At 36.2% G+C, this 13,526-nt stretch overlaps 1 protein-coding gene across 1 annotated transcript in view; it reads left to right on the top strand.

Moving 5' to 3' along the window:
* Positions 1-8,228, top strand: part of dgkb (diacylglycerol kinase, beta) — a 100,005-nt gene extending 91,777 nt beyond the window's left edge. The window contains exon 24 of the mRNA XM_088929133.1: positions 4,389-8,228. Coding sequence (XP_088785259.1) covers positions 4,389-4,502 — 114 coding nt within the window. The 3' untranslated portion in view covers positions 4,503-8,228. The remainder of the gene's footprint in view (positions 1-4,388) is intronic.
* The last annotated feature ends 5,298 nt before the right edge of the window (positions 8,229-13,526 follow it).

The raw sequence follows: 13,526 nt of genomic DNA, 5'->3' as shown, positions 1-13,526 counted from the left end.
GTGTGAAACTCTAGGCTGCCATCCTCTGTGCATCAGCCAACAGGCCTCTGCTACACAGATAAGTCTTACGATGAGTTGTCATTCAACGGCTGAAACAGTGGAGAACAAAGGATATTGTCTTTCATCTCAGCAGACAGAACTTGAAGAGACCTGCGCCCGAAACACAGCCACAAAGAAACATTCCCACTTCGCTGTCACTCCCTGAGGACACAGAGCAGACTTCGGGCTGTCAGTGAGACCTATTAGGGCCCATCTCAGAGTAGTCAATTATGTCTTGTGAGTAAAACTGAAGTGGATACACTGATGGTCAGGGATGCTAGAGGCCAGCTTCAAATAAGTCCAAACCTAGAGATGTGGACACTTGTCCCTATTCCAATTATCACTCATTGTCAGTGGTTGATATGAGTATCTCAACAAGGGGGTACAGAACAAGGAGACCAGTCCTGTTGTTATACTCAGTATTTAAGGTTTAGAAATGAAAGATTTGTGCTCCAGGAAGTTAGCTAAGTGATGCAGTAGATATAAAAGAAAAAAGTAGCTGGCAAATTCTAGAATGATTGGCGATGTAAGAAATTCAAGAAGTTGTAATCATGTCATGTAATTAACCGACTTCACATTGTATTTTTTTCTGAAACTACTGTCGCTATATAAATGTTTGCTCATTTCCAACCATATTACAAAACTTGCTTTGTACCACACTTCCTCTTGTCATGTCCTCTCATTTGTATGAGCAAATTGTGTTGGGAGCAGTTCTCGTCTTAAAAAACAAAACTTCGGACACTAATAGAGTCATGGTAATGTGAAGTGTTTTTATGTGAAACCTAATGAGGTCTTTTTAGGTAACTATTATTACCTGGCTAAATTGTCATTAATGCAATAGGCCTTCTTGCATTCTGAACAACTCTGTCAGCAAACATCTCTTGTTACAACAGAACCACCAAGAACACCCGATGAGATTGTGTGCTGCAGTCTGCTGAGACTGAAATGGGAAAACTGCCCTGTGGCAGCAGAAGGGAGAACTACACAAACACACCCATGCTGTTCCCACTGTAAAGCACAGAGGGAGCGGCATGTGGAAAAGGTGTGCTTTTGGCCACAGTGAATTGCACACTTTTTCTTGTGGAGTCACAGACTTCGAATTACTGTGTCATCACAAACGACAGTACCGGGAAGACAATAAAACAGGGATCAGAAGTCACTGATAAGGCTCATACTTGTGGTACCCCATGTCCGAGACCCAACATGGCTTGCATTTAAATTAAACAGGGGATTCCTGCAGGGAGATGGATGTGGACAGCAGAGGACAGGAATATCAAGCAATTTGACAGAGGCATATCAACGATGTGCATATACTGTAGTAATCTTAACTGCTATGTTTTAAATATAACACTGTTATTAAACATATAGTACCCTTCATGTTATTTTCAATTTATTATGTTTCCTTAATTGTTTCTTAGATGTTGATCTTAAAGGTTATTGGATGTTAGATTAGATGTTTTTGATCATGTTAAAAATGTCTGTAAAATGCAAAGGATGTTTTATAAACTAAATACCTTTTTTCTAGTCAACAATAGTTTGAAAGTAGCCGACAACTGATATTTAATAGCTGATTGATCTCTCTTTGGATTTACTTTCACTAATGAAAATGTCTCAAAGTGTTCTGTGCAAAATGTTAACGTCACTGGCCCCTAAGGCATGATTTGACCTTTTTATTACATAATGAGTATCATTTATTATCTTACAATGTATCTTAAAGTTGGCATCAAAATGCCACCTTGATAATTGGTTTCAATTAGCTGGGAGCTGACAAAGCTCTCATTAAATGTCTTGTTTAATTTTACAGAATATTCTAGATGTGTTCGTCTTAGGAATGTTACTATTAGGAGATATGGCAATTTAATCTCACCATTTCTGACATTTTAACTCTTCCAGAATATGGTCATTTAATTTTAACATATTTAACTATTATGTACTTTTATAAGATAATGAATATTTCTTATGCATATACCATATGCCCAATACTTTGTTGACCTCTCAATCACACATGCATAAAACATTATATGTACAGTACTGTATATAAATTAGTCCAGTATTTAAAACAATTAACTCAGTATTTTGAATACTCCAGATAATCTAACTATAAAAGTGAGAAACAGAGAATTAAAGAATTATAAACCCAACATATTTTGATTAAATTAATACAATTTATAAGCTCCCCAGTCAATGATACAGTATCAGCAACAATGATACAGTAAACCCTACTGTATCTTTAATAGACTGCACTTTAATGGACTTTAGATTTAATGGACAAAATCTTATTTGAGCAATTCATCATCAGACATCCGTCTGTATTTAAATTATCCCAAAATAAAAAAAGAACAAAACTTATAGTGAAGCTTTGAGGGCACCACTGAAGAGATAGAACTGTTCCTTAAGAAAATTAATTAATTAATACAAGCTGAAGGCATCATATTATCCCAAATGTACAATACAGACGAGACTGGTCTCTCATCAATACAATGTATTATTTTTAGAATTACAAATGTAATTCACAATAATATATTGTTTTTATATATAGCACAGTCATGGATATACATATTCAGAAAGCATAATTCTCATTTATGAGTGTGTTTTTAGGCTCTGTAATTTAACAGTATGCCCTCTCTTTACCGGACACTCCTACCCCTCCATTAGTCAGGTAAAGAGAGGGTATACTGTACTTATTGCTTGAGATCCTTCAAAAACGTTTGGATGAAATAATTAGAAGAGCAGCCTACAACCAACCCTGTCGGCATGATGAGCTAGATGGCCTTTCATTTGTGACCTTTCCTCGTGACTTCATGAAAATGAAAAACATAGCATATGCACAGTATAACTGTGGTTTTTACAGTATATTAGTGACACATTTTTAATAATGTAATTTTCCACTTGTATTGATGCCAATGGTGCAGCACCAAAGTAAAAAATACCCATAGGAGCTCCTTCACGGCCTGAGCCCTGTTAACAGTATGCATGGTGCACATTGACTCGTGCTCACCACACAGACATGGCCCAAACAGCAGAAGAACAAGGTTATTTTTAAGTATTATATAGTAATAGCTTAGAAGAGGCAGAATTGTTCCAGGTACAAAAAGCACTGAAGATTAGAAAATCTACAAAGCCCTATCTCATAATATCCTATAATTGTAAAGAAGGAAACAAGAGATGTTTTACAGAAGGCATTGACGCAACTCTTCCAACAGTCATTTAAGACAGGGGTAGTACCCAGGGACCTGGAGAGCAATACATCTGATTTCTGTTATGTTTAATACGATGGAACTAAATAATAAGAACTAAACTAGAGGATCACCATCTGTTTATCTATTTTTGGAAATAATATCCAAATTATACAATTATTAAGTAGTCAATATGGATCTAGAAAAGGTAGTTCTTGCCTAACAAAGTTGTAAGAGTTCTTTGAGCAAGCAGCAACCATAATGGGTACGCACAGTATCTGACCTGGCGTGTTTAGATTTCCAGAAGGCTTTTGATAAATTCTCCTAAAAGATTAATTGCAGGTGGAAGGCATTAAGTGAAATGTGTGTGTTTGTATTGAGAACTAGTTAATGGATGATAAAAAGAGAGTACAGATAAAGGGTGAATGGTCAGATTGGGGTGATATAATTAGTGGAGTACCACAAGGATCTTTACTAGGACCTGTTACATATAACATACTGTAGTTATGCAGACTATATGCAGACTATTAAACAAATATGCTTATAGCCTTTTTTTGTGCTCTTCCATAGACTAACTTTGTAAGGAGTCTTTATTTTGTTCTTTTTTTGCACATTCGAACATTAACTATCATTTTTATCATACTGTAAACTAGCAGTTCATCATCTGATATAAAGTGTAGGGCATTTTGAGAACCGCAGGGACTAGATGTTAATCTAGAATCTTTGTATGCTATGGAAATTTTTCAATTGACTGCACCACAGCAGACACTGTTAATGTAAAACTTAGTAATTCTGATTGGGGTTACAACATTCTTTGGGCAACATCATGCTCCTGTTATGATTTGCTGTTAGAAACAGGTTCAATGATGGTGGAAGGCCTGGAGCCTCATGCCTCAGAACGCAACTGAAGCCTTTAATTTTTGCAATACTATTTATAGTTTTATTTATGAGTTGCGCTGCACACAGAATGTGTTTTTGTTGGTCAGCAAACCACTTTCAGCCTGTAGACAGGCTGTTTATGAATGATAATAAATTGCCAGACAATTTGCACTGCTGCCAGCTTCAAAATAGAGAAGGTAAAAATGTCATGTTATACAAATTATTTTAAGTGTTTATTTATTGTGCACTATAAACAAGAATAACTTTTCTGACCATGTTTTCTTCTCCTCCTAGATTAAAATAACACACAAGAACCAAGCTCCAGTGCTGATGGGCCCTCCCCCAGGGACTGGGTTCTTTTCCTCCATCATGCGGAAAACGCGGAGCCGGAGCCAGAGCAAGGAGTAGATCCGTTCGATCCTACAGTACCTAACAGCCGGCAGCGCAGGCATCTGTGCACTCCGCCCGTGTCCTGTCTTTTCTACTTCTCCGTTTTTGATTTCCGCGTGGAATGTCAGTGAGCGTGTGTGATATTTTAAATGTTTTTGTCCAATTAAAAATATTCACATCACAGAATCAATCTGTGTATGTATTTATCTGTTTATTTATGTATTTATTTGTGCTTAAAACTGCTGTTTGCATTCTTTCACAACATGAAGGACAGGGGAAAAACGTCTGTGTCATGGAGTGAACTGTTCCAAACCATGGGAGTGGAGAGGAAACGATTTCTATGTTAGCGTTCTTGGGACAGTGCCACCGGTGGTTAATCATAGTGAATTAAGCAATGCTAGCTAAAGTGCTCTGCTTCTACTTTAGCAAAATGATCCTTTGTGAAAATATTGCTTTGACTTCAAAACATTTGTTCAGGCAGGGCTTTGTGCAGGACATACAGTAAGTACTTTCAGCCTTTGAAACCACACGCCTTCTTTACCAGTGAGTAAAAGTGCAAAAATTATGTTTTTTAATTGCAACTTCACTAACGTGTTGCACATCTAAATTGCAGGCACTGCTTTACGTGAAATAATAGAGGTCAACAAATCCACTCACACACTATGGTCATTCATGGGCCAGTGAGTAATGTCACGTGCTCTCTTGCGTGTAGCTCCTGGCGCACAGTACCGGTTGTACTGCACTTCCGGTTAAGTATGTTGCATTTCTCCAGCACTGGTTGGTTTATTTTCATACAGTTACTTTGGATCTGCTAGCACAGTCCTGAACAGTAGAGGCAGGTCTATCCAATTAAATTCAGCATTTGTGGACTAAGTTTATATGCTCGTTTATAATTGATCCCAGATTAATGTTAGTATCAAAGAAAGAAGTATGGTTTCTCGAAGAGATCATACAAAATACTGAAGAATACAAAAAGGGAGACAAATAAATGGAACTCTTCTCTTACCCATTAACACATGTTGTATATTGTCTGGTCAAATACAGTTACAAGGTGTTAGTGCTGTTCAGAATTAATAATAAGTGATAACATTTTATTATCACATTTTGTAAGAAAAAAATCAAAGTGTATTCCCGTGTAATTCCGAGATATTATTTCACAAATGCTTGGCTCCCTGTTTGTTAAAACAGCATGTTGCTGTCAGCATTATTATTGCGATTTCCTCTTTACCCCATGTTTCCAGCTACAGCGTTTGAGTTGCCAGAATGAGAGAAAAAAAGAGAGAAAAGCCTGTCTGGCTTTTGCCACACCTGAGTGAGAATGTTAATGATGCTTTAACGGGAAAAAAAATGCAAGCAGTTTATTTTGCATATGATAAAAAATAACCTGAATTAAAAGTGTTGCTAGTGAGTATTTAATACTCATCTTAGCTAAGGAAGGGCCTAACTTAATTGTGATTTCAATACTTCCAGCTCAAAAGATAAAGTATAGATATGTATATTTGTATCACCTTTATATATTTATATTTATAGTCAGATTGTCAAAAGACCAAAACATTGTGTTTTACATGATGTAATAATTCATTTTCTCTTCTTTTGAAGAACACAAAACACGGATGACAAAATGAAAATGTCATAGAAAAAAACATGCCAGCGTGTCATTCCAAAAAAAAAGCCCAAACACAAGTTTTTACAAATCCCGTGATTTGTTTCCTCTTGTGAGCGAGTAGCTCTGTATAAAATGCCTAACATTACAGAGCACAGCAAGTTTAATCAGGGCATGTCACCATTAATTTGTCCTGATAAGTTCTGATGGATGGGGCTTTCCAGGCACATGACCGGCTGTTTATCAAGCTACCTTTCGCTCCCTCGAAGTACCAGGCCTGTCCCCTGTTGTTTTACAGCATCTGCTTTGGCGTCTGCTCACAGGAGCACTCTTCTCGTTCTGTGGATTTCCCTTTGAAGCTGTCACAAACAGACAGCTTCATTTAGAAGCCCTATTTTCCATCTCCTTAACTGTGGAATCATACACTGTCATATGTATTCCTATGAACAGCAGAAGGCGACACAAAGAAACACATTTGTTTGTGCCACAGAAAAGCACGTGCCAAATTGTTACGCTATGTTTCTTAGTCCTCTGAGATATTAAGATCACGAATTTCTGCTGCATTATGAGCCTTTATTTTATTATTTAATTAAACTACTAACTTCACATTCAGGCTTTCTACATTTTTAACCATTTAAAGATTTATATCTATAAATATACTTGTGTATTTTTTACTTGTATTTATGCACTTGCATGTATATTTTGGATTGAGCTTATAAGAAACTTCTGATCATAGCTTGACTTGTTGATGCCTCAGAAATAGCTTTAGACAATAATGATGTAATATCCCCAGTTTGTTTTAAAATGCTTCAAAGCTCTGAGTTATTAAGAATTAATTGTATTTAATAAAATAACAGTTGTTAACATTATCAAAGAAATTGACCTAATTATTTACACTTCCCCTATCTGCATTATATTCTAAAGCGGGTTACTGTGAAATCTTACAATGAATGGTGTTTTCTGCACATTTTTGTTAGTTCTAAGATCTGAAACTATGCATTATCTTAATATAGTTAATTTACACTGAACTAGCATGTTTATTTTTTAAACTACCATATCCAATATGCATGATTGATACTACATTTTTTGCTTTCTTATGGTAGAATACAATTATTAGATGGAAAACTGTTTTTTGTAAACTTGATTTATTATAGGAAACCCTATTTTGACATCCAACCTTCTATGGGGATAACATATTGCACGTTTTCCTTTTGATGGAAATACAATACTGTAGGTTATAATTTGTTTGATGTCATACTTAAGAATGTAGTTTGAAATATAACAAAAATTCAAGTATTTACAGTATTTCTTTACTTTGTTAGATATTAATGGAGTTGGGAACGTTTGTGTCTTTTTCCAGTAAGGAAACAAAATAATCTTTATTTTTATTTTTTGATATTTCAAAGCTTCTTTTGATAACTACAGTAGATTAATTTATAGGTTACTACTGAATAAAATTATTATAATACATCATGTGTAAAGTCTCAGATGCACTGTCTTGCTCATAAAGCTATCGGTTTCATAAAGTCTCGGCCTCTCTTTTCACAAAATAGCCCCAATAAAAGTCAGTAAGTTCATAATTTCTAATTGAATAAAAGGGATTCAGTTACTTATACTGCATAACTTAATTAGTTTTAAATTCCCTAATAGCTAAATTAAACAAAAATCCCTGTATATATGAAACAACATAGATCAACAGGGGCAAAACTGACTACAGAGTAATATATTTTGAGCCACGGTTTTGAACTTGACTCATGGGAATCATCCCTTTATTTTCCAATAAAATTTGAGTTTTATTAAATTTTCTAAAAGAAATATATTTATATGTTTTTGTTAATGACAAGGCAACTTTTGGGACAAAAAAGTGAATGTTGTTCTTGCACATTGATTTTAATTGTCTTTTAAGAAATATGCCTTTTTTCAATAAAGAAACAAACTGTTGTGGATGGAGATACTGGAGTTTCAACTTTCACAGTCAGAAACCTGAAAATTGCTTTTGTGTTAACATGTAACTGTATTTTTGTAAATGACACTGATATTCTGTATGAGGCGTCACATTGTTGTGCAAATTGTTGCAATGCTATGGCTGTTTGGGTAAGCTTGCCAACTTTAATAAAGTATGGTACTGAAAAAAGAGAAAAGAGCTTCTTTTGATACCTGTTCAACCTATTATTATAAACAGAAAGAGCAAGATCAACCTCAGAGCTCTAACATTAACAACAAATGCTAAGTTTGAATGATTGAAATAGAGTTATACAGTAAATGTTGATATTTTATGAGCCAATGGACGCAGAATGTTGACATAATACATGCAATTGGTTAATTCTTAATCCATACAGGACACTGTTATTGTACATAAGACTGGTTGATGTTGTTGTACTGCAGCTGCAACATTGTGGAGCTGGTATGGTGTGTCACATACTGCAGTGCTACAGCAAGCAGTTGTAATATTGAAGAAGTGGCTGCTGTTTCTCCACCTTTTAAAGTTTAGAACAAAAGAAACAAGCAAGAGAAACAGTTTGGGCCATCTTGCCCATTAGGTAGTTAGTAGTTTATTTATGCAAGATTCCCATCCAGCTGTTCCTTGAGAGAAGCCTGGGTGCCAGTTTTAATGATACGGCTGGGCAGCTTGTTCCAGACTCTCGAAAAAGTGGGACGCGTGCTTTGAACAAGAATAGAAAAACACCATCCTAATAAACATCTAGAGTGGAGATTGTTCTGTCTGTATGCTGATGTAAACGGGCATGCACAAGACCATACATGACTTCTGTCCAGACCTTTATGTTCAAGTACATCATCACCATCTTCATTATTATTATTATTATTACCATTATTATTATTGTATAGATAAAAGCTCTTTTTAGGATGACAGTACAGTATGGAAATTGCTAGGCCAATGGAAGGAGTTAAAGGATGTGATTAGCACTTGTAATGCCTCATGCTACAGCTTGCCCTCCCCCATCCATCATCCTTGTGTTAGCAAGCCTTCTTTTCCACTAAATAATTTGTTTCTAAATAAGGTAGCCCTGTCACATTCTGCTAGGATATAATCTCACTTGCTGTTGAGGACTTTTAAATAAAATACCTTGTTTGCATGTGATTTGACTTGTGGTGTGTCTATCTATTAAATGAGTAAATGTTTTTTTTTCACTTGCAGACAAAGAGGACACTACACATAATTTAGACCTCCATATTTTAGTAGATAGCATTATAGAATGCACAAAAGAATGTGGGTTGTGCCTATAAAACAACACAGTTTCAGCAGGGCTATGCACTTCCTTCAACCCCATACTGCTGCTAGAAAAAACATTTGGATAAAATGCATCCTTATCTGGTCACTGACACACAATCCCTCTTCAAGGGCATTTGCAGGCCCTAAATTCCCCATCCGAGAGGAGTTACTTCATCCAAAATAAGGGAAGTACTTCTCACTTTACTGGTTAAGTGCACTTCGTCTTCTAAATATTCTAGCTACAGATTTTCTACAAAATGATTTTCTTTACACATACTGTACTGTTTAATTCAGATAAGAAAGGCTCTTCCATGAACTCAAATCATTTTTAAATAACCAGAAAGGATACTGAAATGCTGTCAAGCTCTTGGGTCCTGGGTTTCATTCCAACTTTGACAGGCTGGAGAAACTGAACCTTTTTAGTCTTCAACAAAGAAGAAATCCTCAAAGGTATGGACAAAATAAACCCGGGAATACTGTATTTCTTCATAACTGACAGAGCACAAACCAGAAGAAGAGAATTTAGAACCGAGAACAAGAGGCTGCTGGAGTAGGGAATAAGTTACCCAACAATGTTGTTGAAGCTGATACCTTGGATGGATGACATGAGATCTTGGGATCAATTGCCTGCTAACTACCTAATGGGTTCCAAGGGCTGAGTGGCTGCTCTCACTTGTAAACTTTCTTATGTTCTTATTTTCTTATGATTCTGGACTGGGGCACCTTTTGTTTTGTGTCTATGTGCTCTCACTGTGTTTGTGTCAGTTTTCTCTATGTGCTCTGGACACACTGGCTAGATTAATTGGGATCTGTACGTGAGCACCCCCTACTGTCTGGTGCATAGTCGCACCTTGTGCCCCCTGTCTGCTAGAATAAGCTCGGCTCATCTCTTAACTCTGGCTGAAGTGCTGTGGACAGTAGATAAAAGGATTTGACTTTTTCTCCTTAAAGTGAATCGCGTTTTTCAATCTGTCTTAAAGATAAAAGGAATTTTTTTCAAGAAATGTATTGAAAGATTTCTCTTTCTTTTCTCAAATGAACAAAAAACAATTTGTAAAAGTGAGTATAAAATTAGGCTCTACAAAATTCACAGTGTGCATATAGGGGCATACAGTACTTTGCTTGGCTGAATCAAAAAGACAGCTTAGCAGAAAAAAAGGATTGGCCCTTATTCACTATAATAAGTGCAAAGGTGATGGTTAAAGTGTGTTAAGTGAATTTATTTATTTATTTTGTGAATTTATGACTGTAAATCTTCAGAATGTAATTTTTATATAAATACCAAAAAAAAACATTTTTTGAACTGTCTCCCTCTTTGATTTGCAAGCAAAGGAGAAAGTGCATATCTCCGGCCAGTGATTACCTCTCTGTGTGGCGCAAGGTGTGCTCTAAACATTTAACATCCAGATCCAAATGCTGCACATGATCTTTCCTGTTAAAAAAGTCTGATTTGAATTTCTGTTGCTGGTGAATTTAAATGTTCCCACTGCACAAATAAAACTGCCTTGATTTGGGGGGATGTTACTGTATAGTAAATTGCAGTCTAATATCAGCACTAATGAATCAAGTCTTAAGCTCATCTCTTCCCTTCGCTGAGATTCTTCATGTGTAATTACACGTTGTCTGAAAAGCGTTCTGTGAACAAAGCATTCAGTCACCTTATGTGTTCCCAATATGATCACACAGGATTGCTGTCACAGTGTAATAATATCATGGCGTTTTTCCAAAAGTGATGCCTAGAAGTGCCCTGGTGCTTTCCTCTTTCACCACAGTTGTAGGCCACTCTGCTCTGAGGTCACCTTCAAGACTCATTCTGCCTTTCTTCCACAGGGACTGCCTACAGCCTAACTCATGTCATCATAATGAAACATTTTTATCAAGCATGTTTAACATGCACTTGTAAATTTCCTTTGTGCTCCAGTGTCATAAATTCAACAACAGCAAGATAGTTGTTTTTTTTTTATTACAGTCTCTCCTGTCTGACCATATGAATATTTATTAACTTAATCCTTGACAAACACTTCACTGATCACCTTAGATAACAAATACCACAAGCCCACAATATACTGTTACCAACGTACTACTGTTTTCACATAGCTGTGAAATCATTTCTGCAGTGTTTACAGTGGTAATTTAATCTTTCATTTATGGAAATAAATTATTTAATGTAAATAATTAGCAATTGGTAAGTTAATTTGGTAAATATTCAGGTAAATATACATAGACATACAGTAAAGTAAACATAATATATATAATAACTCTAGATTACTCTTGAATACCAGTCCATGTACGGTATGAATTGTAGTTTACCAGTCTAACAGAATTTTAACAGCCCTTAATTGTAATACTGAAGCACTAAATTATCTCATTGTTCCGTTTTTTTTCGTCTGTTGATGGGTATGGGGTTAACTCAGAATTATTGTTGTATAACACGTCTTGAATTTGATTTTGTCCGTTAGAAATGCCGTGAAGATAAATTTAATTTATGAGCTCATATGGATATACCCATACACACATTCATGTAAGGAATGTATAAAGAAATCCTGAAGGCAGTGACACGTCGCGTCATTTGTGTGAAAGCGAAAGCACTTCTTTTAAATCTCAGTATTTTATTTTTGATAGGCAAAATGATTCCTTGATTTTTGTCATCTTTAAAATAATTAAGAAAGACGCAGGGTGGTCCTGATTTTAGCATCGTTTAGCTAGAAAAAAATGATAATATTCCAAGTCTAACGGGTATTAAAATTGAAGCCTCTTCACTCCCCTACATACAAGAAATCAAACTGCTGCAGAGAAAAGCAAGTTAGAGAGTTGGATACGTTTAATTCTCAGTTTTGGGTCCCACACAGATTCCAGGAAAGCATAACACTCAGCTTAATCTTGCGAAGTGAATAAACTTGAAGACCAGTATCTACAACACACTCAATTTCCGAAGTTTGTAATATAATCCAAAGAAAAAAGAAACTATTTTGTACGCTACACAAACACAAAATTACATCATTCACAATAGTCATTGAAAATGTCTGCAGTATACAGTATACAGTATACAGTAATACAGTACATAGCCCCGAGAAACTTGTGTATCAACGTTATTTCGCTACTGCCTCATAGTGTTTTTACCAGATAAACCGCGCTTTGCTATTTTGTCAAACCGGGCTTTGTTGGCTCTTGGGCAATGGAGTCTGTCAAAAGGGCAAAGACACATCGTACATGAATTTACAGAATTCAGTGAAATGCGCTGTTGTGCAACACCTTGCCATTCAGTCACACATTTTTGCTTTCACTCTTTTCCCGTTCGTGGCATCCCGTGTGACCATCCCTGACTTTTCCTCTCTTTTTTTTTAAATGAAAATGGTTGGTCCTCGTCCAAATTGCAGGCAAATCGAGCCTGTTGTGTCTATGTACATCAATCACGATGAAACCCATACAGTCCATTGGCTGAAGTACATGGTGTCCCGCAACTCTGACTGGATCAGCCCCAAAACACACCCCTGTTACTATGGTTGCAGACTTTTCCAGTTTGGATCAGGGTGTCTAACTTTGCAAACTGTTGCACCGATTACATTATAGTCAACTTGGTGTGAAAAAATATAAGAATCATCTCTGCGTCAAAGTTATTTATCCAGTTTCTGCAGGGCGAACTGCACTGCTTGGTTGATTTATTTCGTAAACATGATTATTATGTTGCAATGACTTTATGGTACTGTAGTTCCAACACTAGGACTTTGTTCGCTTTGTCCTGTCTATTTAAAGAAAAGTCATTGTAGCTATCCAGTTCTTCGTGTTTTGTTTTAAAAGTCGCGTATGTTCAAAAGCTTTGCCTGTTACACGAAAACACAAAAAGGTGTTTACACTAGAAATAAAAAAAATACACAAGCAAAAAATAACAAGGATACAAAACAGGGATGCTAAAAAGCAGTTTGCAAAGTGATATTATGGAGCTGTTAATGTAAACATAGAATTTGTTTTTTTTTAGTATGTACGTAGCACTTTTAACAAACGTCAAGAGCAGACCTAGCATTGGATAAAAGTCTATAACCTCGGACTACGTTGTAAGGAAAGGTATTTCTGAGACTTAATCTCACGCAGGCTGGTTTTGTGATTGACAGTCAGAAATCTGATCCTGTGAAAGAGACGGACAGCCAATGGGAGTCAGAGATGCACAGTTTGGGTTGGAGGCCCCTGGAGGAGAAACGCAGGAAAAACC

The sequence above is a fragment of the Atractosteus spatula genome, chromosome 12, assembly GCF_055471065.1.
Source record: "Atractosteus spatula isolate fAtrSpa1 chromosome 12, fAtrSpa1.hap1, whole genome shotgun sequence".
NCBI lineage: Eukaryota > Metazoa > Chordata > Actinopteri > Semionotiformes > Lepisosteidae > Atractosteus > Atractosteus spatula.
The sequence above is the reverse complement of the archived record's forward strand: the minus strand, read 5'-3'. Positions and strand labels throughout refer to the sequence as shown.